The sequence below is a fragment of the Manacus vitellinus genome, unplaced genomic scaffold (genome assembly GCF_001715985.3).
Source record: "Manacus vitellinus isolate BGI_N305 unplaced genomic scaffold, ASM171598v3 scaffold_6_pilon, whole genome shotgun sequence".
Taxonomy (NCBI): domain Eukaryota; kingdom Metazoa; phylum Chordata; class Aves; order Passeriformes; family Pipridae; genus Manacus; species Manacus vitellinus.
Window position 1 is genome coordinate 5,152,553 of NW_021940750.1, and position 24,155 is coordinate 5,176,707.

Genomic DNA, 24,155 nt, shown 5'->3' on the forward strand with positions numbered 1-24,155 from the left:
GCCCTGTGTCCTGGTAACTAATTAACCAGACAACAAAGGCTTTATAGGGTTAATCTGTGTCACCATCTATTCCCTGCCCCATCCTCTCCTCTAGGCCCTCTGTAGAGACCTCGGAGGGGACTTTGGGCTGTACATTTCTCCTGCAGGATGGCCCTGTGGAGATGCTGAAGGCAGCGGTATTGTGGTTCTCCTTGGTGCAGTGAAAGACAAAGATGCTCTCTGGCAGAGCAGAAGATGCAGCTGGGGAAATCCTGGTTTGCAATTACTTGTCCACTGCTGCTTTCCACTGGATACAGCTCAGGAGAGGTGGAAAATTCGATCTACAGACAGAGCCTTGTCCTGAGGACCTCTGGGTTTTTGAGGGAGGACTTCTGAGGGTACAGTTTGTTGAGGTACTACAGGAGAGGCATCACTCACGGCAGCAGTGTACAATTTTTTAAAATTAGAAAAGAATTAAGGAGAGGTTAATATTCATGAAGCTGGTAATTTTTTCAGGAGTGAGGTGCCTGAATGATAACAGTGACTCGGGGTGAAAAAGAGATGGTGAAGGGTATATTGGAGAGAATAGGAAGTAACTATGTGGAATTATATGTGAGGAAAAGAGAAGTTAAAGGGAAGCATCAAGGATCCTAAAAGGAAGCCAGGCATTCTGATGCTGTGCTGCAGTGGTAGGAAGCACGAATATCTGATTAAATGTCCACTCTGGGAATCCTGATTTTGTTCCTGGCTGTGCCCTTAATTTGTAGAGTGGTATCAGCCATGTGACAGGCACTCCCTTTGCTTTGAATTACCCCTCTGTAAAACAGTTTATTCATCCCAAGCCTGAGGCGCAGTTTTTGGTTCAGGCTCCATCCCAGGGAGCTTCAGTAGGAGTTTGCAATGGACACCTGGAGGCAGCGCTTTCAGAGCACAAAGAGGTCTACTGCAAATCAGCTTCAGGGGATTCAGGTCACTACAGTTAACTCCGGCAGATTAGTGGGATGGGGGAGACCTCCACTGGGGGAGGGATGGGGGAGACCTCCAGGCCCCATTACCTGCGAGGTGAATGCCCTTCCCCCCTGCCCCCCGCACGTGGTCCAGCGACCCCGCAAGGAGCACACACAGACCACCAGGGAGGGATGGACGAAAGAGGAAGTTTATTGTGGGGTTGGGGTTTATAAGGCTTTTAGGAGGGTCAAAGAGGACCAATCACAAGTTCAGGGTCACACAGAAAAAACCATCAGGTAAAGGGTCAACAGTGAATAGGAAGGGGTTAACAAAGGACCAATGAGAAACACCTCAGGACACCTTCCCAGGACACCTTGTGTGAGACAGTAGCTTCACAGGGGGTGTCGGGAAGAGGGAGACAGTGACACTGCAGAAAATACAAAAAGCCATTTTGAAACATGTTTAAACCACAGTAAGAACTTCTGTCTCCATAACGTTTGAGCTGTTTTCCTCACCAGTCCATCTCTGGCAGGACTTCTTCCATCCTGCATATGGCAAATCTATTGCCACAGTTAACCAGTCTTTGCCTGGTGCTAGCAGAGCTGGTGTTGGAGACTGGACTGAGAGACTGAGAACCAGGGGTGGGACTTTAAAGCCCTGATTTGGTTCACAGTGTAGGTCCACAGGCAACTGTGTGCGCAGTGCTGAGTCATGCATTGTGATGAAGGGGGCAGGGAAGAGGGCTGAGTAGGGAAGGTGTAAATGTCACAGACTGGCATTACCATCAGAGATCAACTGCTGCCTGTATGCCAGGCAATGAAAGAATGGCTGCCAATAGCTTGTTCAATGTTAAAATAATAGTTTCATTCGCAACTGTCAGGGACACTCTCTAAAGATATGATATTGTACCATTTCTGTTAGTGATTTCATTGCATAATTTCTAGCCTCAAGCCTCCTCCATTTCCCTGTGAATACCTGCTCAGTTCTGTGTATGCTGAAAGGTCTCTTTGTTTCTTTTATAGCCATGCCTCTCCCGCCTCTCAATGTAACTGTAAGCCAAGTCACCAGCAGCAATGCCAGTGTGGTCTGGATACCAGGATTTGATGGCCGTGCACCCCTCCATTCTTGCACTCTTCAGGTATGGCTTCTCTGGATTGTGCCCTGCCCTGCATGAATAACAGGAGTCTGCTGAGCCAGGTCATTTCCTGGGCCATCTTTTGCTCTCACAACTTATTTGTAGCAGTGTTTGAATTCTTATTTCACAGTATTAAAACGTAAAAACTTAACAGGGTGCAACTTGGGGCGTATATAGGTGCCAAAGAGCAGGTAATGAACTTCATGCTCAAAGGTTAAGAATTAGAGACTGGCCTCATCCTCCCTCACAACAGGTTATCACATCAGTTGCTTCCATAAATCCAGTAATCCGTACAGATTATTACACTGCAGCACACATGAAGCAGCACAGCACTCTGTGGGAAGTGCCCATGAGTAGCTGTAGCTGCAGTGTGCTCATTCCCCCTGCTAGCATGGAGCAGCTGCCCCATGGTAACTTATTCACATGCAAGTGCCTTTGACTCCCATGACAGCTGAGCCCTGTGCTTTGCAGTGCCAGAGGAAATGCAGGAATCTGGACATACCAGTGAGTCCGAAGGATAGGGAGCTTGCAAAGTATAGGATGTGGAACAGGAAGGGTAGGAATGATCGAGGCAGGAGATAGATTGGGCTTTTTGGTATAAGGTCAGGCCTATTTGTGTGTTTCAGAGTAATATTAAACTCTGCCTCTAAATCTTAATTGGTTTTCCATTGTCAGAGACCAATTCTGCCCAGAAAATCAAGGGTGACAATATCCGTTAGCTCTACTGGTGCAGGGTACTCCACATCTCTTGGACTGCTACTTAAGGTCCAATAGTACATGTCCAACTTCAGGGAGAGTTAGTTTCTACCACTGCACACTTAAAGGTAGAATCAGACCAAAGAGCAGGTAGCCAAATGTCAAAAACAAATGGCGATTCCTGAAGTGGGCTGTGCAAACACAGCTAGGCACAGTCCCCATGGATTTATCTGCCAGCTGGGAATATTAGACCCCTCTGCTTTCCCTGCCTGATTACAGCAGCATTTTGAGCTGTAGTGGAATTTCTGTGGGGTGTTGCCAACTATGTAGAGGAGGATTATAAACTCAAGGTAATGCTGGAAGCAGTCTAGCTAATTTAATTGTAGTCTACTTTTTATTTGGAGAGGAAACCAGATATTTCATACTTTGATGTTTATTTTCTTTCATAAGTAAAAGAAACCATCATCTTGATTTAACTCATTGGCAGAAAGAACTCCTGAATATAGCTGGCCATGGTCTCTGGGTTTTTGTCATGACAGTTTTGTTGCTGCTTCTGTTCTTGTTCGATGTCAAAAATGGTTTTCTTCCTCTGTTTTACAATGCCAGTTATCTCCGGTTGGAATAGCCTATTCTCTCTGGCTTGCTTGCTGCAATGCTAATCACCCTGGGGTTTAAGTTCCCCCTCTCACTTTTGGCAGGGGCAGGAGTGGGGGATGGGACATGTGGAAAAGCTCTGAAGCAGAGCTGCTCACTTTCTGTCCACTCAGCAGTCTCTCACCCCTTTTCTAAGCCTTTTCTGTTCGGTTTGGGGAGGATGAAGTTCCTACATTTGAGTCTGGGAGCAGAGTAACTTGGCAATAACCCTCCACTGTCAGAAAACCATGCTTCCTCTGACTCCCACATTGAGAGATTTTGTGTGAGACATTGACCCACATCTCCATGTGAAAATGCACGTGTTCCTGGCTTGTCATGATTGCCTTGTCTGCTTGGAGCCTCCCAGAAGAAGAAGAGGGACTGGAACTTTGCTGTGCTTTTCTGACACTCGGGGTTGCAGCGGGTGTGCCAAGAGCACCACTTTCAGACAGGCAGATTGCTCCTGGGATCAGGGCAGGGAATAGCAGTTTTTTGCTGTCAATACAAGCCATGTTCCAGGGTGTGAAAAGGACAGATGCAAGAGCACCAGCTTTTGAAACTGTTGAACAGAAACACATCATCAAACAGACAGGGTTTTACACAGAAGTCAGCTTGTTTTTTTCCTGCTTTGGATGACACTGATAATGACAACAATATGCTTCTCTATTCAGGAATTTTGAGATTCTTCCTTTTTATTAGGCAAATAAATCAGTGTGCCAGAATTGTACATGAGAGTGAGCAGAAGGGTGGTGAGAAAGGGAAAAATGCTGCTGCTTAAAGAATGTAGAGTCCATATGACTATTTCATTTTTGTCAATACACTCTGATTTTACTCCCAGCTTTGCTATTTCATGTGCAGTTGAGAAGAAAGTCTGAGCCTGGCAGCAGTGCAGTGATTTCTTCTGTACAAAAGTAGGAACATTGAACCTTTCTGTGCCATAAAAGCACACAGTGATATCAGATTTAAATTAACATTTGTGCTGCTTAAGAGCTCAGATTTGGGGGAAAAAAAAAGAAGGGTTGCAGGAGTGGGAAAAAGTTTCTTTCCAGTTTAATTTGCAACAGTTTAGTTGAACCAAGCCACTAGTGCCTACCATGTCTCTAATCCACTATAAAACTGAAAATATACAAAATTCTGAAAAAAAGAGTTCATCAAGAGGTGACAGTAGGCAACAGGAAAGTTGATTTACCAGTTTTCATTACCCAAATTTAAACAAGCCTCAGAAGCCAGCCGCTAGCACTCAAAGCAACAAGGATGTTTCATTTTCTTTAAAGGAATAATAATCATCTGTAGAATCTGTAACACAGGTAAGGAAATGCTTTAAAATATGGAACCATATTTTTAGCTGGTGGAAAACTGTTGTACTGCCAGGGTTAGAGTGATGTCACTTCATGATTCTTAGTTAACAACTCCCTTTTCGGTATTTTAAGCACCACTGGTACTATATGTGTTTTTACACATTCCTAAACTGACAATTAAATGGATTCTTATCCGTATGGACCTGTTGGTCGTATTGCTTATGGTAACTGTCATCTCTGTGTCACTCTTGGCACAGGTAGCTGAGTCACCAGATGGTGAGGAGGTCTCCACTGAAATCACCCCAGTGCCACCCTTTGCCTACGGAGTGCAAGGCCTGAAGCATTCTACCAACTACAGCGTTCGTGTGCAGTGCAGCAATGAGATGGGCAGCTCCCCTTTCACTGACAGGGTTTATTTCCAGACCCTGGAGCTTGGTAAGAAATAGCAGAGTGGAACAGGAAAGCAGCTCTGATTCTGAAAAAGAGGTGATGATAATCTTCATTAACTCCTTGCTTATTCTGAAATACAGGAAATGTTATTCTGTCAGATTGCTTGTCCACTTTAAGGGACTCCTAGAACAAAATAATGTGATTAACAGCAATGATGCACAATACAGAAATTGATCCAACCATGAGGCTTCTGCATGCTGATCGCATTAACTCTCTAAGATTCTTGGGATCTCTGAGAGAAATGAGAGATGCTGACCAACCTATCTTCTCCACTTGAAGCAAACAAAATGCTGGTGGCTTGCAGTTGTTGTTCTCTCTCCTCACACCCTCTCTCTTCTGGCTGATCTCAAGAGAGAGGGTGAAACTGTCATTTTCAGGGTGGATAGTGCATTATTTTCCTGCATAGAGTGATTGTGTTCTGTCCTCTGCTTTCAGCTCCAAGCAGCACCCCTCAAAATATCCACGTTATTCAAAGAGATCCCGGTCTGATTTTGGAGTGGGAAGGTGTGGCTCCAGATGTGCTGAAAGAAAATGTCCTAGGATACAGACTGGAATGGATTCAGGATAATGTAACTCAGGTAAGAGATCAAGAAGGTAGCTGGACACGGTTGGAAAATGTTCATATTAAATTTTATAGGCATTAGGGTTCCTCATTCATACCGAAGATTGCTGGCATTGCTTTTGTATAAATGGATCTATTCTGATTTGAGAGAACTCCTCAGCATTTAGCCTCAAGATTTAGGGCCATTTCTTCCTTCCTGGCATACTCAGAATTCCTTCACTTAAATGTTCATCTGCAGACAGACCAGTTCTCCGTCATTCCTTGTACAGGAAGGACGACAGAGAGAGAATCCACTTTGCCCTTTTCTAATACTGTCCCAAAGGCAGCTGAGACAGTGCAGGATCTTGGCTTTCTCTCTGCTGTGACTGGGCCTTGGCTTTCTGAGTCACGGCAGCAAAGATGTACTTAACAAGTGAATGAGCTATACTGTAAATCACAGAAAGAAGGTTGTGGATTCTTTTGTTTAATTTACAAAACATAGGGAGTTGAAAGGACCCTGGCAGGGTAGAAGGCCTTTCATTTGTTCTTTGGCATTGACCTTTCCCAGGTATCTCTCAGCCTTTGAAGTTCACAGCATTTTTTATGGTTTCTAACTTCCCAAAAGGTATTTACCCAGTGCTTATTAGTGATGAACAAGCCTGTAATAGTAGACAACTAGAGGGAAAAGAGACTTATTTCCTTTTTTGCATAACCCATTTCATACTAGGTCAGCGTCATTGAGTGACAGTATTTTGAGTTCCCATTGAATTTACATTGTGTCAGTGGTGGCAGCCAAATCTTCATGGGTTTACTGCAGACAGTGTTTATGAAGAGGATCCACAAAACTACTGAAAATATGTTGGCCTTGCAATACTAAGTGAAAATTGGCCATGAAATTCAGAAGCCATTTGGGATTTGGTCAACAGGTTAGAACAGACAGACTTGTCTCTTAGATTAAAACTGTCAGATGCTTTACAGTATGTTACCACGTCTTTGTGTTTAAAGCACAAGAAGGAGGTATATCTTTTAACAGCAGAAAAAACCACATTTCTATAGCAAGTTGCATGGAAGGGCCTCAAAGGAAGAAATCATTAAACCTCATACCTTCCTTATGCCATGGGAAACAATTAGATATTTTTGGGAAGAGAATCTCAAGATGATAGCCCAAATTAGTGGCCAAACTGAGGTGAGGACCCAGGAGTCACAACTTCTAACCCTTCTTATAGCACCAAAGAAGTACATGGTGATGTTTTGGTTTAGTTTTAAAGGTGAAGTTTTACACTGGATTCCTTTTAAGACAGTTTACAGTTTGTTGTCATTTGCACTCAGGGGGAGATGATTGTGCAGGATACAAAAGCTAATCTCACAACGTGGAATCCTCTCAAAGACCTGATTATCAGGGTGTGTGTGCTGAACTCTGCAGGATGCGGGCCCTGGAGTGACCTCTTCCTGCTTGAAGCCCAAGAGGTCATGGGTGAGTGTTCACTACCTTCCCTTCAGCTTCTGGCCACTACTGTGTCTTCTTTAACAGGGTTTTGCTGTGCTTAATGCAGAGCAGGAGAAGGGCAGATACAACAGAAAAGGTGCAAATGAAAGTTTGAAATCCTTAATTTAGGCTTAGCCACACAAGAGTAAATGTGGCAGAAAACTCCTGTTTGATTTAATTTGAAGCCATTCCTGACTAGTTTCAGTGGAGCCGGATTCAAATCATGGCCACATGGGGGTTTGTAGTGGTTTAACTGAATATGTTTATATTAAACCAGTTTAGTTGTTTCCATGGATTAGCTGAACTACTGGTAGAAGAGGAAGATGATGGTACAGACACTGTATCATGCTATCTGAACTATGTGGAAGGATTTGTTGGGAGCAAAGAACATGCATGTGTGGAGTGCATTCCCAATGATGAAGGGCAGTTAGGCTCACCTGTGGTGATTTGCTTGCTGCTTGTATTTCACAGTGAATGGGCAATGGGAGTTGGGCTGTGAAGGGGGGCAGGATGTTTTATGGGGAAATGGATAGAAGGGGAAGAATGCTATTGCTTAGAAGGAAACTGTAAAACAACAAAGAGGAAGATGTTCCAAATAAAGATATAGATTGGTGATAAGAAGTCTGTGAGGTGGGATCATACAAAAATCCCAGTCTCTTGTGGCCCACATCTCTGATGATGGTCCACCTATTGCTGCTTTCTTCCCACTCCACAAATCTTTGAGGAACCACACGGACATTGATCTCTCCTGATCCCTCCATACTTACGGATGGCAGAGGGACTTAGAGTGGGGTTCCCGGGCAAGCAGGAGGTGGGGGATAGAGGCAGAGTAACTAATAGAGAATTGTAGCCTTACTTGCAGTAGCGCATCTAATGATGGTTTTAAACGTGCACGTTACTCAGATCCTTTCCCAGCTCAGTTCCTGTGATGAAGTCAGCACTGATGGTTATGTGTGAGCACATAGTCACTTTGGGATCAAAGCCCTCAAATTATTTAAAGCAGAATGAAGGGGTGTGGAGGTCCAGAGCTGACCCTATGGAGGTTGGTCACTGACTCCATCAGTTTTTTTCCTCCTGCTTTGTGATCAGGTTTTTTCTGTGGCACCCAAACACAGAGTAAAGTATCTGAAAGGACTAGGAGTTCTCTTTGGAAAATGGCCATCACTGGCAAGAAGCCCCAGGGAGTGTATAGGGTTTGCATTTTACAGGACCTGGAGTGACAATCCTGAAAGCACTATATTTTGTTGTTTGGTTGTTTTTATTTACAAACCACTTCAAAAAAAAGTAGCATCGGGAGTGGTGCTTGTTTTGGTCAAATGCTTTCTGAAAGCATGTGTATTTCTTCACAAACATAACAGGCTGGAAGTAAAGGTTCACTGTGGAAACACTGACAGGCCTTAAACAGCAGACCTGCAGAAAGACTGCAGTTTTGTTTCAGGCCTGGTAGAAAATAAAAGTCGCTTCCTTTCCTAAAATAGAAAACTGGCACTGCTTCCTTTCTGTGAGAAATGCCAGGGGTGGTTTCTGACCAGCTCCCAGTGCGGCAATAAGGATGACTAAGCTTGTATAAACTTTAAGTTGAATTTGTCATCACAGCAAAGCTAGTGGGAGCTCCACCCTGCTTATGCAGAGATCTTGTGTGCTATTAACAAAGATTGTTTTAATATTTTCAGAAACATTCTCAATAGAAACTTCTCTCTTTCACTGCAGAGCAAGGAACAGAATGGTCTAGTAGCTTTTCCCTATCTGTAATCTTCACAACTGTAGGCAGGAAAAGACTCTTGGATTATGTTCTTTGCACACCTTTGAGATATAAACTTGCTATGAAATAAAAGGGCTCTCATCATCAAAGGGCTCCTAAGTACTCTTTTAAACTCATCTAATAATACCATCTTCTCTCTGCCTTGTGCAGTCTTAAGGCATATGCTGGTTAAAAAAGGGGGATATAGGAGACTGGAGAGAGACAGAGTTGAGAGAAGAGAAGCAGCTCGGTCTTTACTTGGGCTGCAGCCATTCTCTTGAGCTCAGTGACGTGAGTGGGAAGCAATGATTTGTGGGCTGGAGGAGGAGAAGCAGTGAATTTCAGCATTCATTCCTATTTCTGACACATTTGCTATAAAATGTGGGATGGGCTCCTGATTCCAAGCAGTTTAGAAACAGGGAAAATAATTTTGTTTTGTTTTGTTTTGTTTCATCCACACTCCTTTCGGAGGGACTCCCCGGAAGTTGACCTAAATCCCCGCTCTCTCACTAGGCCAGCTAACAGAGACTAGAAAAATAAGCCGAGAGAGATTTGCCTCACCACAGGGAGAAGGAAACCTTATTGTTAATTATCAGAGAGGACCTTTCACATGAATGTTGTTAGTTGTTTCTACCCTGATTGTTTGGCAGACACAGCCCAAGTGATTGGCTTGGGAATTGTGGGGAGGGTTCGAGTTACCTTTATTGTATTTGAGAAATACAGCTTCTGTTTCTGATCTTTCCCTCCTCATAAGCAGCCTTGAAGGGCTGGGTCAAAAATTGCAGCAAGAGGTAGTATCATAAAACCTAAAGCCTGTAAAGCCTTCTGGGTGGGAAAAGTATCTGTGAGTCACTGAAGGAGGTAAGATGCTGGAAAATAAGTACTAAAGATCTGATAATTTGCTTCAAGTGGAGAAGTACTAGTCTGCTTTCTCAATGTTTCATTAAGCTCTACCTGTTTTAGACTAATATTACTTCTTTAAAAATTTGGATAAGGTTCATCAATGTAACTGGTAGTCAAGCCTTAGAAGCCTCTTGCCTGCCAGGACTCTGCCAGTAAGGGTGTCCGACTCCTTTTTGTATACAGCTGAGCAGAGATTCATCCAAATCCCATCCCATCAACCTAACATCTCTTTTAGGAATAGGTTTGTTTATACTGTCATGACTTATAATAGGATTACTTATATCATCAAAGATGATTCTTCCCTACCTTCTGCTAAAGCACAGTCAACTGCTGATGGTGAGCAAGTGAGCTTGAAGATGAAGGAGGTGGTCAGGGACCTGTTACCTTTTCTTGTTTGCTCTTAAATAATTTGGAGATATGAGAGCTATCCTAGATTTTAATAAACGCATTCAAATTCACATTTAAGCTTTAGTAATTGTATTTGGAGAAGAAATCTCTCAGGGAATTGGATTAATTTATCATTTTTTGCCAGGCATAGATCATATTCTTTTTATTCATAATTATATTGCTTACCTTCCTTGCCTGGAGCTTACTCAGATTGACAGCATCTCCATTTCTTCTGTAGACAGTTTGTAGTCAAAAGTATACATATTCTGGGAGCAAATATTAGTTCAGAATTGGAACCTGTAGGCTCACTAACTTGTTTCTTGACTCACAGGGCACTTTTTAAAGTTCACCTTTTCTTTGGAGAGAGACATGGACAAGTTGCAACCAACCAAACAACATTGTGAAGTTATAGCTAATACCAAATCCCTCAGGGTGCTTGTCTTTGTGGGAGGAGTTATAGGAGAAGTGTAAATATTTCTACTGAGATTGCCATGAGGCAATTGTCTTTCACTGTTGTCTTTCAAAATGTTATCTGGTTGACATTCAGGGAGTACTGGTCAAGGTTCTGCTGACTGCCTCCAGCAGGACAAGGTGAAACCTGCTCAGAGAATGCTCATATTAAGCAACCTTTTCGTCCTGAAACTCCAGTTTAAAGCGCAGCAGATCATGAGCTTATGTAAAGTATTATAATCTGGTGCAGAGCTTTTTACTTTCTCAAGGCTAAAGACTAAGAATAGTTTCTTACAACTAGATGCATTTGCTCTGCCTTTGCTGTGTGAAACAGCTAGTTTTCATGATGATTGACTGAGCAGCTGTTTATGCCAAATTCCAGTATACAAGGATCCACTGTGAACACCAGGTCCAGCAGCGTGGCTTTTCCATTTTAAAAGCAAAAAGAAGAAATTGGTGTGTTTATCATTGATAGTCTTCTATTTTCTGACTGGTGGTTTCTCTATCATCTAGGTGGCCAGAGACAGCCTCCTTATGGGACGTCCTGGGTTCCTGTGGCATTGGGCATTCTCACAGCTCTGGTCACGGCTGTTGCCCTGGCTCTTATTCTTCTTCGGAAAAGAAGAAAGGAAACTCGGTTTGGGTAAGGGAGACTCTCCTTGTGCTGGTTAGAGAGATCTCTGCTTTCTCTTCTAGTGTGGTTTCTGACTCAATTATTTTTCAAAAAGCATTGTTGATGGAGTACTTTTGACACTTTCTTTGGATAACTGTATTGGTTGGGGTTTTTGGGGGTTTTTTTTGGCTGTTGTTGGTTTTTTTTTCAACAATTTTGGGAATGCCTACCTTTTCTTCAAAATAAGAACATCAAAAATACAGTAGAAAAAATGTTATGTTAATAGCTAGGCTTTATTAGACTATAGAAATGTAAACTAGATCGAGATAATTCTTAGCACTGCTACTTAAGAGATTCAAAGAGAAAAGACTCACTAATGAAACATTCTTATGGGCTGAGCTCTTTATCCCATGCTGATTTTCAGTCTAGCAGCTGATTGTAACTTCCTGACTGCCCAGAACCCTCTGGATCCCCAGTAAAGTTTCCTTTCCATTGCCTCTGACAGTTGGCTGCTTGGCTGTGGATTGCTCCCAGCTGCAAGCAAGGTTCCCATTCTTTTCAGTCTCTCAGACCTCCCTCTCACAGCAGCATCTCTGTTTATATGACTCTTGCAACCTGCCCCAACCTGCAGCTTCTCCCAGCACTGGGGAGGAGTGATTCCCTTGTTTTGGAAGGCTCTCACCCCCTCTAGGTGCATTACCAAGGCAGCATAAACCCATTGTTCCTCTTCTCCAGCTACACCCTCTTTAACAAAACAGTCTGCAGTATTTATATGTCAAGGGATGAGGAATCATCCATACTGTCCAGCACAGCCTTTTAGAAGTGAATGGCCCATGTAATCATGGCCCTGTGTGTCTTTTCTGCCTTCTAGCCATGCCTTTGGCAGTGTGGTTGGCAGAGGGGATCCAGCAGTCCATTTCAGAGCTGCCAGGTCTTTCAACAGGGAGGGCCCAGAGCTCATTGAAGCAACACGTAAGTAAAATGACCTGAGTGATTCTGCCTGGGAAGATGTGTTCATACATGTACTATACTCTCTCTGTTTTTACTGAAAGTGATGGTTTTTGATCAAAAACATGGGATTAATTTACAAAGAGGCTTAGACCTTGTGAATTGCAGAGATGAAAGGCCAGAATTGCTGTTGCCATACCAGTTACTTAGTACTTGCTAATTACAGCTACAGTCATTGTATATATTAGTGCAAGGCATGAATTCGCCACTCCTCTGCCCCAGTTTCACATTACAGGGACTTCTTCGACTGGAATATTATACAATGGTGAGATAAATACAGCTCAAGAATATTAGCAGTATGCTTTAAACTCAGTATGCTGAGCTGTGCTACAAGCATGAACCAATTAATCAGTCTTGGAAAGCCAGGAATTAGTAACTTATCAAACAGGAGCCTGAGTAACAGGAATGGCCAGAGTTAAGATGATTCATTTCTGTCTCCTGGTTCATCAAGGGCATGGTTCTTTGTAGCAGTGCTGCATAGCTGGGTTAGGATGAGTCTTTAACTTTACTCCCCTGGATTTAAAGGTCTCTCCATTAAATCTAGTGACCATAAATTTTTTGACATTACATTACCTTCTCAACCAGGTGCTGTGAGACTTACATTGTACTTGAAATAGTCTGAGAGCCAGTCATTGAAAAGTGGTGCAGCTCCATCAATTTAAATTAAGCTGTATGAACCAGTGTCTGTCAATGGCCCTTCTGATTGGATTTTGTCTTCTCAGTGTTATTTACATTAGTTCTATATTCCTGTTGCTCTTGGTGTGTTTGAGGGTGGTGTTATCACACCCTCTCCCTTTAAGTAATGTTGGTACATTTTCTTGTGATTGAAAGTTACTGGCCTCTTGTCTGTGGTGAGGCTAGAGGACATGTTAGGGAACTGGCTTTTTCAGGTTTCGTCCTTACAGTATGGGAATCAGATTGGTGATGGAGATTAGAACAGGTGATTCTTGATGTTGTGACAGAATATATAGGTATCCTTATTAATTCTTCATTTTTATGTTTTGGTTTCTTTTCCAGTGGAGAGTGTAGGGATAAGTGATGAGCTGAAGACAAAACTCAAAGATGTCTTAATCCAGGAACAGCAGTTCACCTTGGGAAGAATGTTGGGCAAGGGTAAGAACCAAAACCGAACAAGGGTTTTACATTGAAAATCCCGCTTGTGTAACCTTTACTGTTGAGTAAGGAGAAGCAATCATGAGCAGCCTGTTTTCTCTCCTCCTTGTGGCAATTTTCTCTCCTCCTTAAATGGCAATTAAAATGGAGCTATCTCTTCCACTGGGATAAAACATTTCAGAGGTTTAGCCTAACTAAGAGGATATTGGCTAAGCCATTCCTATAATATGGCTCGACACAGTCATGAAGTGCAGTCTGTGCTCAGCTTTCCAAAGTACTGTTGACTCACTGGTGTGTGAATTTCTTTCAGAGATTTAAACAAAGGAATGTTCAGTTAAACTCCTGCTCCTTCTAATAACAAAATGGTGCTATAGAATTCCTTCCATTTACATAAGCATGCATGAAGTATTAAATCGGCTGAGACAATGCAGAGACAGAGATGATATACCTCAAACATTCCAACCGCTCAAAAAAAGTAGATTCAGTTTCAGGTATTCTCAGTGTCTGGGGTGGTTTGCCTCCAGATTTTAATTTGGCCTCTTAGGGAGGCACATTTGGAACAGGTACTGAATTTTGCTGACATTTGTCCTCATTAGTTCAAGTCCTTAGGAGTGCTTCTGACTGTGAATCTCTCGCTGGATCTTGTACACAGGTGCTGCTAATATTTCTCAGAGGTCTTCAGATGAGGAGGGATTGTCAGAGCAAAAGTGGGATGCTTCTCACTTAACTTACCTGAGAGACTGGCCCAGAAACTCTATGTTGAAAGATGGGTTTGAATTTGGATTTCCCAAATGGCGGACCAGTGGGCTAACTGTTGAATCATCCTTCCTTACTTCTCAGTCTGAAGGCAGTCTTTAGAAATAAATGAAAACATGTAAGGATAAAGCCAATAACTATGAGAGGAGCATGTTAGGGTCATAAGCAAAAGGAAGCTGAAGTGTTTTGCTTCCTTTTTCTTTATAAGACTAATTTTATTGCAGTTTTCTTTGACCCTTTCCCACTGGGAGCATTCTTCTACTCTATCCCTCTTAGAACAAATGCGTTTCTTTTAGAGCAGGAAGATGACCTTCCTGCAGAAGCGTTCTCAGAGGGTTTAACAAAGCTAAGTAATTAAACAGCTGTGTCATCTCTTTGTGAGTATCAGCTGTTGGCCAGTTTCTGGGATCCTGCTTCAACCCTTCTGGGCTGTCTCTGTGGCAGGTAACAAACTGAAATCAGCTGCAGTGGGGCCCCAGGGCATGATCTTGCTAGGACAATACCAGCTGGTAGGATCTGATCTGTGTTGTCAGTCCCACTGCTGCAACCCCACATTCAGCACACAGGTTGTAAGATGGCATGTCTGCATTACCGTGGGCTCTGCTGACGCTGCAGCTGAGCAACAGCTCCATAGTATGGAAGCAGCACGAAATGCCTTTGCTCCTTCCCATTTTCCTCTTTTGTGGTCAGATCCACTCCTCGTGGTTATCGTGTAGTAAGCATGTACCGTACGGTAGTGAAGGACGCTGGTGAAAAGCTAGTGGGAAGATATTGTTTCCAGGGTGGGTGTCCCGAGTGCCATATTTTGCTTCCTTCTTTTCAGTACCAAAGTTCTCATACTAATGCATTTTGGGTTGAGTAGGCAGTTACAAAATTAGGGAGAGCAAATCTATAGCCAGATCTAATGCAAAGAGGCTGTTAGGCTGTGGTATAAAGCCACTTCAGGCCAAAATAATTTGAAGAGGTTTTGGCCTGTTGCATTTCCTCTTATCTCCCTTAGAGAATAAACCAGAGTAGACACTACCTCCTGTGAATCAGCATATCACTCACACACAAGTAGGTGCTCTGTGTTCTCTCCGGTCGACTGTGATTCATAGAAGTCATTCCCTAAGTTTTGAGAGATAAGGTTGACTATGTTTCAAATCGTTAAGTCTGGCACCATCACTTAGCTCTGATGGCTGTTAATACTGAGAGCCTCCACCAACCCATCCACTTGCTGCTCAGCTAACAGCCTCCTCTCTGACCAGAACCTTGCTCAGACTCATCCCTCATGATGTGGCTTTCCCAGAAATGTCTGCCTACAATCCCAGCTTAAACTTTGTCTCTGCATCGTCTGTCTGGCTGGATATTGCTTTTTTCCCCTGTTGTTTTCCTTTGCCTTCTGGACTGCCAGCACAGTGATCTCTGTGTACTGGTAGTGCTACCTCTTCTAGGCACGCATATGCTGAAAGTTGGTGTCTGGAACTGCAGAATGAAAAATGAAGCATTGCTTATGGTTATTCAGCTTTTTTCCCAGTGACCCCTGAAGAGAACCTGCTGTGAATCATACTTTCTTCACAAGAAGCTATTCCCTCACTACCTTCTCTGGTCATTTCACAGGGGAGTTTGGGTCAGTTCGAGAGGCACTACTGAAGCTAGATGATGGCTCTTTCCAGAAAGTTGCAGTGAAGATGCTGAAAGGTAAGTGGGAGCAGGGCTACCTGAATTACTTAAGAAAAGAAAGCTTGGAAGGATTAAATGTTGTCTGTCCTGCTCTCAGCAAACATGCCTTGATGCTCTTTACTCCTCTCTGAGCTTCCAACTCAGCCATTCTACCCATCCCTTTCATGTCAGTCTTTTTGTAGTGGAAGCTTTTCAGGGAAAGACCTATACCACCCTAGTTGCTTCTACAGCATCTAGCACATGGTGAGTGCAATCAAAACCACTGTATCATGTGGCACAGACAGCTCAAACAGGTCTGCTTTGCCCTAATAATTCAGCAGTGAAAGACAGTACTCCTCCAAGCCCATATCCTGGAATAAACAGAAGAGTGTTTGGGCTGAATGCAGTGACAAGCTAACTCATCTCAGTCAGGCACATTTAACCAAGTAGTCTCACTCCCTTCTGATTTGTCATTTGATGAGTATACATAACAAGGGCAACTAACACATTCATCAGACACAAGTCTGTAACAAGAAAAGCAATTAAGAGATAGGTATAAATCAAAGCAAGTATGTACATATATGTGTGTTTATATAGGTTAACCAATGTTATTTCATCCCTGTTGCCTGTAAGGCAAAAATTAACTGAGACCGACTGAAAGCAGAGTCACACTCACTTCTGGAGCTCAGTTTGCTGTCACAGAATACCAGCTTGTACTAAATATACTAGTATCACACTAGTGTAAGTTGTATCAACTTAATCCAGCTTCAGCAATAATTCTAATCAAACTTTTGTGTAGTCAGACTGTCTACCTTCAGGCATCTAATTTAGGAACAATCTGTCAGCCTCCAGAGGCACCTTCCTTTCTCCATTGACTGTAAAAAGGGATTATGCTTTTGTCTTCTGAATCATATTGAAATTACTTGCTTAAAGCAGATAATATGAATACTCCCCTACAGGTCTGAGTCTGATCTTGCAGCAGGACTGGAGGACTCCTGCTAAAATGCAGCAACAGAAGTGGAGGAAGTAGTTGACTGGGCTAATTCTTCATTATATTGATCTATTTCCATAAATCTGGAGTAATAGCAATGAAAAATAATTTACTCCAAATTTATGCTGGTGTATGTCACTGCTGAATTTGGTCCATGCTCTCAAGTAGTGTGGTTATTTAAGAAATCTTACCTCCAGCACCTTAGAAGACTCAATTATGCTCAGAGACAGAGAACCACTGATCTTTCATGCCATCCTTATCAGAGATGAATTGGGGTCTGCTGTGTCAGCCAGGGGCTCCAGGCCATCTCCTCAGTTTCAACATTTTCTTTCATTTGTGTGATGTCTCCTCTCCGTGACATTGTAGTTTAGGTTCTTTTACCTAATTTATTCTTACATCTTTAACCCCCACATGCTTTGCACAGCTTCCAAGGAAAGTTCTTACTGAGAAAAGAGCTGCTAATCAGCAGGTCTTTACTCTGCCAAGAACCAGTTTACCAGATGTCCCTGATGTGTGCCCATCCCAGCCGAGAGCGTCAGGCTCTGCTTTGTTGTAAAATGGCTTATCTAGCTATAGGTCTGAGAGGATGTGCTGTGCCACAAAGAACAAGCTTCTGATAATCATTATTTGTAAAGTCCCTTGGAGCCACCCACAAAGGAGGAAAACTTACAGTCACTTTTTCCAGCGGACATCTTCACATCGACTGACATTGAGGAGTTCCTGCGAGAGGCTGCGTGTATGAAGGAATTTGACCACCCACACGTCACTAAACTGATTGGTAAGCCAGCATTGCTGCTTATGCCACAGAGCACCTCCTGTTCCTGCACAATCCCACACAATCTCACTCTGCACTGCTGTCCAACAGCAAATGCAAAGTGCAGCCACCTCTGTGCTGCCTGGAGTCCTGCACTGCTCCTTCACCAGCACTGCTCCTTCACCAGGCCCAGTGTGTGTAAGGGCTCTCAACGCTTGCCCTCATACACCAGTAATAAGCATCTCTTATTTAAGCCATTTCTTTGGTTCTTGCGAACTACATCAGGGAGACTTTGGATGGCCGAGGTATGTCTACATTGCCATGAAATGTGGACAGATGCATTGGTACACTATAAATAGAGGCAGGGAAGATTGTGCCTTTCCGAAGTACCAAGTAAGAAGTACGACATCTGTGGGTTGGCACTGCGGAACACAGGCAATTTCCAGAATGTGTAGATTGTACTGCAAAGCCTGGGGTTTGGGGCTGTCTGGTCTGGAGTGATCCTAGAAACATTTATAGCAGGTCCTGCAAGATCTGAGAGGCACTAGGCACTTAGTACTGCCTCTGAAACAAACAGGCTTAGAGGTATCTTAACACCTCCTGGCATGAAGTCATGGAAAGGGGCCTTGAGCATGGAATCTACCTGACAAAACTGCACGTTTTCCTCCAGATTTCTGAGAGGAAGGCAAGCAACCTTTAAGATTCCACTTGGGCGTGATCTGTTTGCTAACACCCCTTTGCTGTGTGTGTCCTCATCAGGAGTCAGTCTACGGAGCCGTCCCAAAGGCCGTCTCCCAATTCCCATGGTGATCCTGCCCTTCATGAAGCATGGAGACCTCCATGCTTTCCTGCTGATGTCACGGATTGGGGAAAACCCTTTTGTAAGTCTGTCTTACAGTAGAATTCCTTCTGGAAGGGTATGGATTTTCAGAGAATGTACTCAGAGCAGTTCAGGGTTGGCCTCCCAAAGACACTGACAGATGACTGGATTTTAATACCAGAGAAGGTTGTGAGATGTGATGTTGAAGTACTTAATTCCATGCATGTTGAGGACCAGCTCCTCCATTCCATCCCCCTCCCTATAACCCCCATCTCTGCTCGTTAAGCTAGCAGCAAATGTTGCAGTTTTGCCATATGTGTCAAAAGCTTACAGGAACAGAACTTAAACTGTTATTTCTTACAGAACTTGCCTGTTCAGACACTCCTCAAGTTCATGATTGACATTGCCAGTGGGATGGAGTACTTGAGCTCAAAAAATTTCATACACAGGGATCTCGCAGCTCGGAACTGCATGTAAGTGACCCATGAGTTTTTAGAGAAAAAAAAAGACCAGAGTGGGTGAGGGAGGGAAGAGAAAACTTTTACGTCACAGAAGTGGGGATGGATTCTGTCTGAGATTGATGATCCTTACATTTGAGTGACAATAGACATAGGGGAGCCATGACCATGGTAGTGGGGTGTGCGGTGGTGGTGCTGGGGGCAGGGAGCAACTCCTGAAGTCCCACTGAGCTTTCAAATAAACCTTTTTTATAAGGAACTTTTCCATCACTGGTCTGCACATATAGTTCCATAGAGTTGATTACAATATGTGTTTGTAATTAGAAGCTACTCTAGTGGCTGTGTGTCAGCATAGGCTCTTTGTTCCACAATATAATGTAACCAACAGGAGAGAATGGGTTTGGCTGTGTTAGGAGAAAAGAACTTTCATTGTAGCCTGAAGTCTGTATTTCTGGTATCTATTTTGAGGACTTGATTGTCACAATATAAGAACTGTAGTTTCCTTGAAAGCTGGTGGAGAATGCCTTTAAAATGGTGAACACACCGTGTGATCTCACTTCACTGTTCCTGACCCCAAAATAACTTGACTGCTTTGAAGGGTAGAAAAGTCCTTTTTCTTCTTTCCACTCTACTTCTTCCCTAAGAATGGAGTAAGGAACAAGCCATTCTGACAGGCAGAACTCTGCCTCTGAACAAAACCACAACAACTGATAAAATCAGCAATGAGACACAGATTTCCAAAGGCATTTGAATGTCCAGATATACAGATAAGAGCCTAATAGTCATAATGAAAAATGATGGGTTAGCCTGCTTTGACATTTACAAGAAAACCCATACTGATTTCCTATTTTTGCAGACTTCCTCCAGAGGAAGCTGAATGCATGTTTCAGCACATCATCTGGGGAAAGCAGTGAGTCCTTTCTGAGGCCTGGGAACATGAAGTCTTTGTGGGCTTCACTTCCATTACCTACCAATGTGTCTAGGTTTAATTGGGTGAGGGGCAATTCAGACCATTCACCAGGTCTTGGTGGTAGCACTGAGCACTGCAGATGTCCTGTGATAATCTTGGAAACTACAGAAAGTATCTAGGTTTGTTTTGTGTAACAGAGTAGACCGTCTGAGCATGGCTATTTCCTTACTTCATTAGTCCTAATTATTTCCCTGTTAGTCTGAAGGAACTGATTTGAGACCACTAAACTGTTTCACATTGATCATCAAGTAGATGAAATCATTATCCTCTTTGGTAATACTTGGTCAACTATATACCTCAGTTCCTTGAACATTGTTTTTTTGGTTTGTTTTTTTTTTTGGTTTTTTTTGTTTGTTTGTTTTTTTCTTGCCTGACATAGCCAAAAAATGCTTTCCTTTCCTCAATCATGAAAACTTTCCCATAGGTTGGATGAGAACATGAATGTGAGTGTTGCAGACTTTGGACTTTCTAAGAAAATCTACAGTGGAGACTACTACCGTCAGGGCTGTGCCTCCAAGCTGCCAGTGAAGTGGCTTGCTCTGGAAAGTCTGGCAGATAATCTGTACACAACGCACAGCGATGTGGTGAGTTTTGCTCTGGTGCATTTGGGGACCATTTGTATTCCTGCTGAAGTGGAGGAATCTTTCTGTATCCAGTCAATGTGGGAAAAGGTCCTGGTGATGGGAAAGGGAGTTTGCCTTGGGTTTGAGGGATGGTGCTACCTCTGCCTTCAGTGTTGTCAGAACTCAATACTAAAAATATATGAGAGTGGCTTATGGCAGAAGAAATCTACCCTTTTCCTCTTCTTGTCCTTTTGTCCTTTATTTGTCAGTTCTTATCCCCATCCTCTTCTTCACCTTTCCCCGCTCCTCTTCCTTTTCCTCTTTCTTTATGCAGTTTCTTCTTTCTTATTCTTTTTGCTTTCTCTTCTCCATGACAGTTTGAAGGTGACATTTGAAGTGCATGTAACCCACACACTTATATGTAAATGCAGCAAAGGTTCTCTGTGCTACAGGAGGCATTGGTGGAACTTCATAGATCTGAATACATCAGTGCTTAGACACTCCCAATAACTTTGCCCCTGGGGAGCAAGGCTAAACCCATTCATCTGAAATTGTTGCATATTTTCCCTTTGATTTTTTTGGTCGTTCCTTTCTTTTTTTTTTCCTGATACTGTCTCCTCTCTTCCTCGCTGCCTTTTGTCTGTTTTCACGCTAGTTTTGTCCTTCAGTCCTGTGGACTTTCCAGTTATCCGTGTCACAATGTAACTGGAGAGTGCCTTGTAATGTGGCTGCTTTGTTGCTCAGTGATTGCTGTAACAGCTGTGGACAGTGTTTAGCGATTGGTGATCACTAGCTCAGCCAGTTTACAGTAGATACTGGACGGGGTTTGCTTATGAAAATAATAATCTTTAGCACCTAACAAACCTTGCAGTTGAAACGTACAAGTACGAATGTTGCAGTGCAGAGCAGCAATGAAGGTGAGCCGTGCGTGGTTTGTTCTTTGTTCTGTTTATTGGCTAAACTCTGCTTTCACTTGTGCCTGTACATTACTAGAAGCTCAGAATCTGGTTCAGTGAATTAAGAAATTGATTTGCGAGCCCCTAACCAAAATCTTCTTATAGCACAAAACCAATACTGCATACCTTAAAGAACCATGAGTAGGAGATGCTTGCGAGAGGTCTGCAGGTGGAAGACAGCAGCAGCTCCCAAATCTTCCCCTGCTCCACTGCAGAATGGGGCCAGATAGGGCCTTCAGCCATCTCCTAAGATGGTATGTCAACATCAGCTGCGTCTGATGGGTCATTTTTGTTGTCTAGCTAGAGTTTTGATAGTCCTTGCACCACTGCTGTTCACATGACATTACCCCAGACTGGGAGGGTCAGCACAGTCTGAGCATACTGAAACCCCACCCCCGCGAGCAGGGAACTGTCTGTACACTTGTTCTCTGTGCTGTTCTCTTTCAGTGGGCATTCGGGGTGACCATGTGGGAGATTGTGACCAGAGGGCAAACCCCTTATGCTGGCATTGAGAATGCAGAAATCTACAACTACCTCATCAGTGGGAACAGGCTGAAACAGCCGCCGGAGTGCCTGGAAGATGTGTGAGTACTTCCTCACCCTGGTGACTTGATTTCTTGAGAAGTTTGGCTCACTGGAAGGAAACAGAGGCAGCTAGCTGGAATGCTGATCTGAATCCATCCACTTTCTAGTACACAGAGGCATTCACTAGAAAGTCTCTGGGTTAGCTACCAGATATTCTCTGCTGGCAGAGCTCCCAGGATCCTGTGGTAACTACACAAGCAGCTAACTTGGCTCAAGGGTTTGAACGGTGTCAACATTAGCAGCTCTTGGCTTTGTGGGAAGTATATAACTTATGTAGAAACTACTCCCTGCCTTCTCAGGCCAACATCTGAGCAACGGGATGAGTTTCATGGCACACCCTGAAGGCTGAACAGAAGGCAGTCTAGCAAGACTATGAGGAAACTGGGTTGCAGAGGCAGGGGCCTGCATGCGTCTTTCAAAGCTTGGCTCAGTCTTCAAAACTGGATCTACTACTCTCAGAAATAGCAGGTTGAAAGAGAAGGGAGCAGATAGGTGAATCTAAAGTTCTGTAGGTCAATGTCCCACTGTAAATTACAGGTGGAAACAAAACCAGGACAATCTTGCAGATACTGGTTTCAGACATTTACAAGCTTACAGAAAGGACTCAGATAGTCCTCAGGGCATCAGGCAGCCACATGCTGCAGCGTATGCTCCTGCCTTAGTCCTGCAACCAAAGCACCATTCTTGGGTAGCAGGTTATGTGAAATGTTTGCTCAGGAACCCTTGCTCCATGGGTGGTGGCTGGAGCTTCCTGGACTCAATGTGTGGGGCTGAGATCCCTCAGGGAGTGTTACCATAACTTATCCCAGGGTAAAAGCTTGCCTTGTCTGGACAACGTGAAATCATTTCACTGAGGGCCCAAGCAAGTCTGTTTTCTCTGTGTTGTGCCCAAAGCAAGACATAACTGTGAGCACTGACTTTAGTGGTCCTTTCAGGCAATTCCTTGTATGTAAAATGGGCAACATGAAGTCCTCTGTTGTTCCTCTTTCCTCCTGCTTTGATGGTAGATTATTTCATATGGTTTCTTTCTCCTTTTCCTTTTTTTCCACATGGGGAATAATCTGTACTCTTGTTACTAAAGCTGTACACTTTTATCTTCTCAGCAGTTCATTTTAACTGTTACTGAGTTTCAATGAAAACATTGTTATATCACTGCTTAAATTCATTACGTGTCTACATCTTTACTGCCGTGAGTAGCTTTGATTCCAAGTTGTGGAGCTTGTGGCTATAGGATATTATAGATGCAGAAAGTAGAGAAGAGATTCAAAAAACTACTAGGTAGGCATTGGAGTAAAATCCATCAAAAACTACTGAAAAGGTACAACCACCATTTTGCAAGGCCCTTGAGCTACAGGTTATAGAGATCTGAGAGAATATACCATAAAGATCTCATTACACACCCACCTTCATCTTACGTGCTTTCCCCAAGGATTGCTACTGGATGTGGTCACAAGTAGGGTACTGGGGAAATGGAGTTTTGGAGCTGATTCAGTACAGCCAGTAGTTTCCTACCTTTCTTTCAAACGAATTTCTGCTGATTGACAGCGAGGGGAAAAGAAAGTGTTTAATTTGGTGCCATAGAATAGGAAGTTTCTGTTTTATCTGGAGCGTTTAGAATTATTTCTACTGTTTGTGAAGGATTAATCAGGATTAAGGGAACTGAACCATAGAAGCTTTCTGTAAAAGTAGTGTGAGATCAAAAACAGTCTTGTAAATCTGATAGTAAGCAAGGAACAGAAAAAGTAAAATAAATCCCATCATTAAATGCTTTATTTCCCAGTAAAGGCCATATCAGATTTTTTCCATTTACAAGTTTAACTGAGGTTCATTTGTATGCAGTGTTTTTCAGTGCCAGCACTGTGCTTTGTTACTGTTCCCTGCAAAACTGGCAACAATAACGCCATAGGAATGCAGCTGTCACTGTTGTGGATGATGCACAAAGAGGAGGAGGACAATGGCTCTGGCCATGCTCCAGCCAGAGGCCTGGCCAGTGGGAGGCCAGCCAGCACAGACACTGAGCTGGGAAAGCAGCTACAGGGGAGCAGAGCTTCTCTCCCCTTGCCCAAGCACAGGCCATAGGAGCCCATGGTGTCTCCTCATGCTGGCCCTTATTCAACCAGAGCTGAGGTGGCTCACAGGAAAAGGGAGAAACGGTGCAGGATGGGGCCTTAGGCACTGAACAAATCTTCTGCATAGGGGTGGTGCCTTTGTAGTGGAAAGGCCATTTCAGCATCCCTCTTCCAGCAGTGAAGCTGTTGTCCATTCTTTAACAGTCCTCTA

The 24,155-nt window shown here is 43.4% G+C and overlaps 1 protein-coding gene across 1 annotated transcript in view; it reads left to right on the forward strand.

The window, feature by feature from the left end:
- The window catches only part of TYRO3 (TYRO3 protein tyrosine kinase), a 43,627-nt gene that overhangs the window by 16,434 nt on the left and 3,038 nt on the right, over positions 1–24,155 (forward strand). Inside the window, exons 6-18 of the mRNA XM_008926561.3 lie at positions 1,950–2,065; positions 4,947–5,124; positions 5,575–5,717; positions 7,010–7,154; positions 11,161–11,290; positions 12,132–12,232; positions 13,286–13,381; positions 15,737–15,817; positions 17,455–17,547; positions 18,283–18,404; positions 18,707–18,816; positions 20,196–20,355; positions 21,738–21,874. Coding sequence (XP_008924809.2) covers positions 1,950–2,065; positions 4,947–5,124; positions 5,575–5,717; positions 7,010–7,154; positions 11,161–11,290; positions 12,132–12,232; positions 13,286–13,381; positions 15,737–15,817; positions 17,455–17,547; positions 18,283–18,404; positions 18,707–18,816; positions 20,196–20,355; positions 21,738–21,874 — 1,612 coding nt within the window. The remainder of the gene's footprint in view (positions 1–1,949; positions 2,066–4,946; positions 5,125–5,574; positions 5,718–7,009; positions 7,155–11,160; positions 11,291–12,131; positions 12,233–13,285; positions 13,382–15,736; positions 15,818–17,454; positions 17,548–18,282; positions 18,405–18,706; positions 18,817–20,195; positions 20,356–21,737; positions 21,875–24,155) is intronic.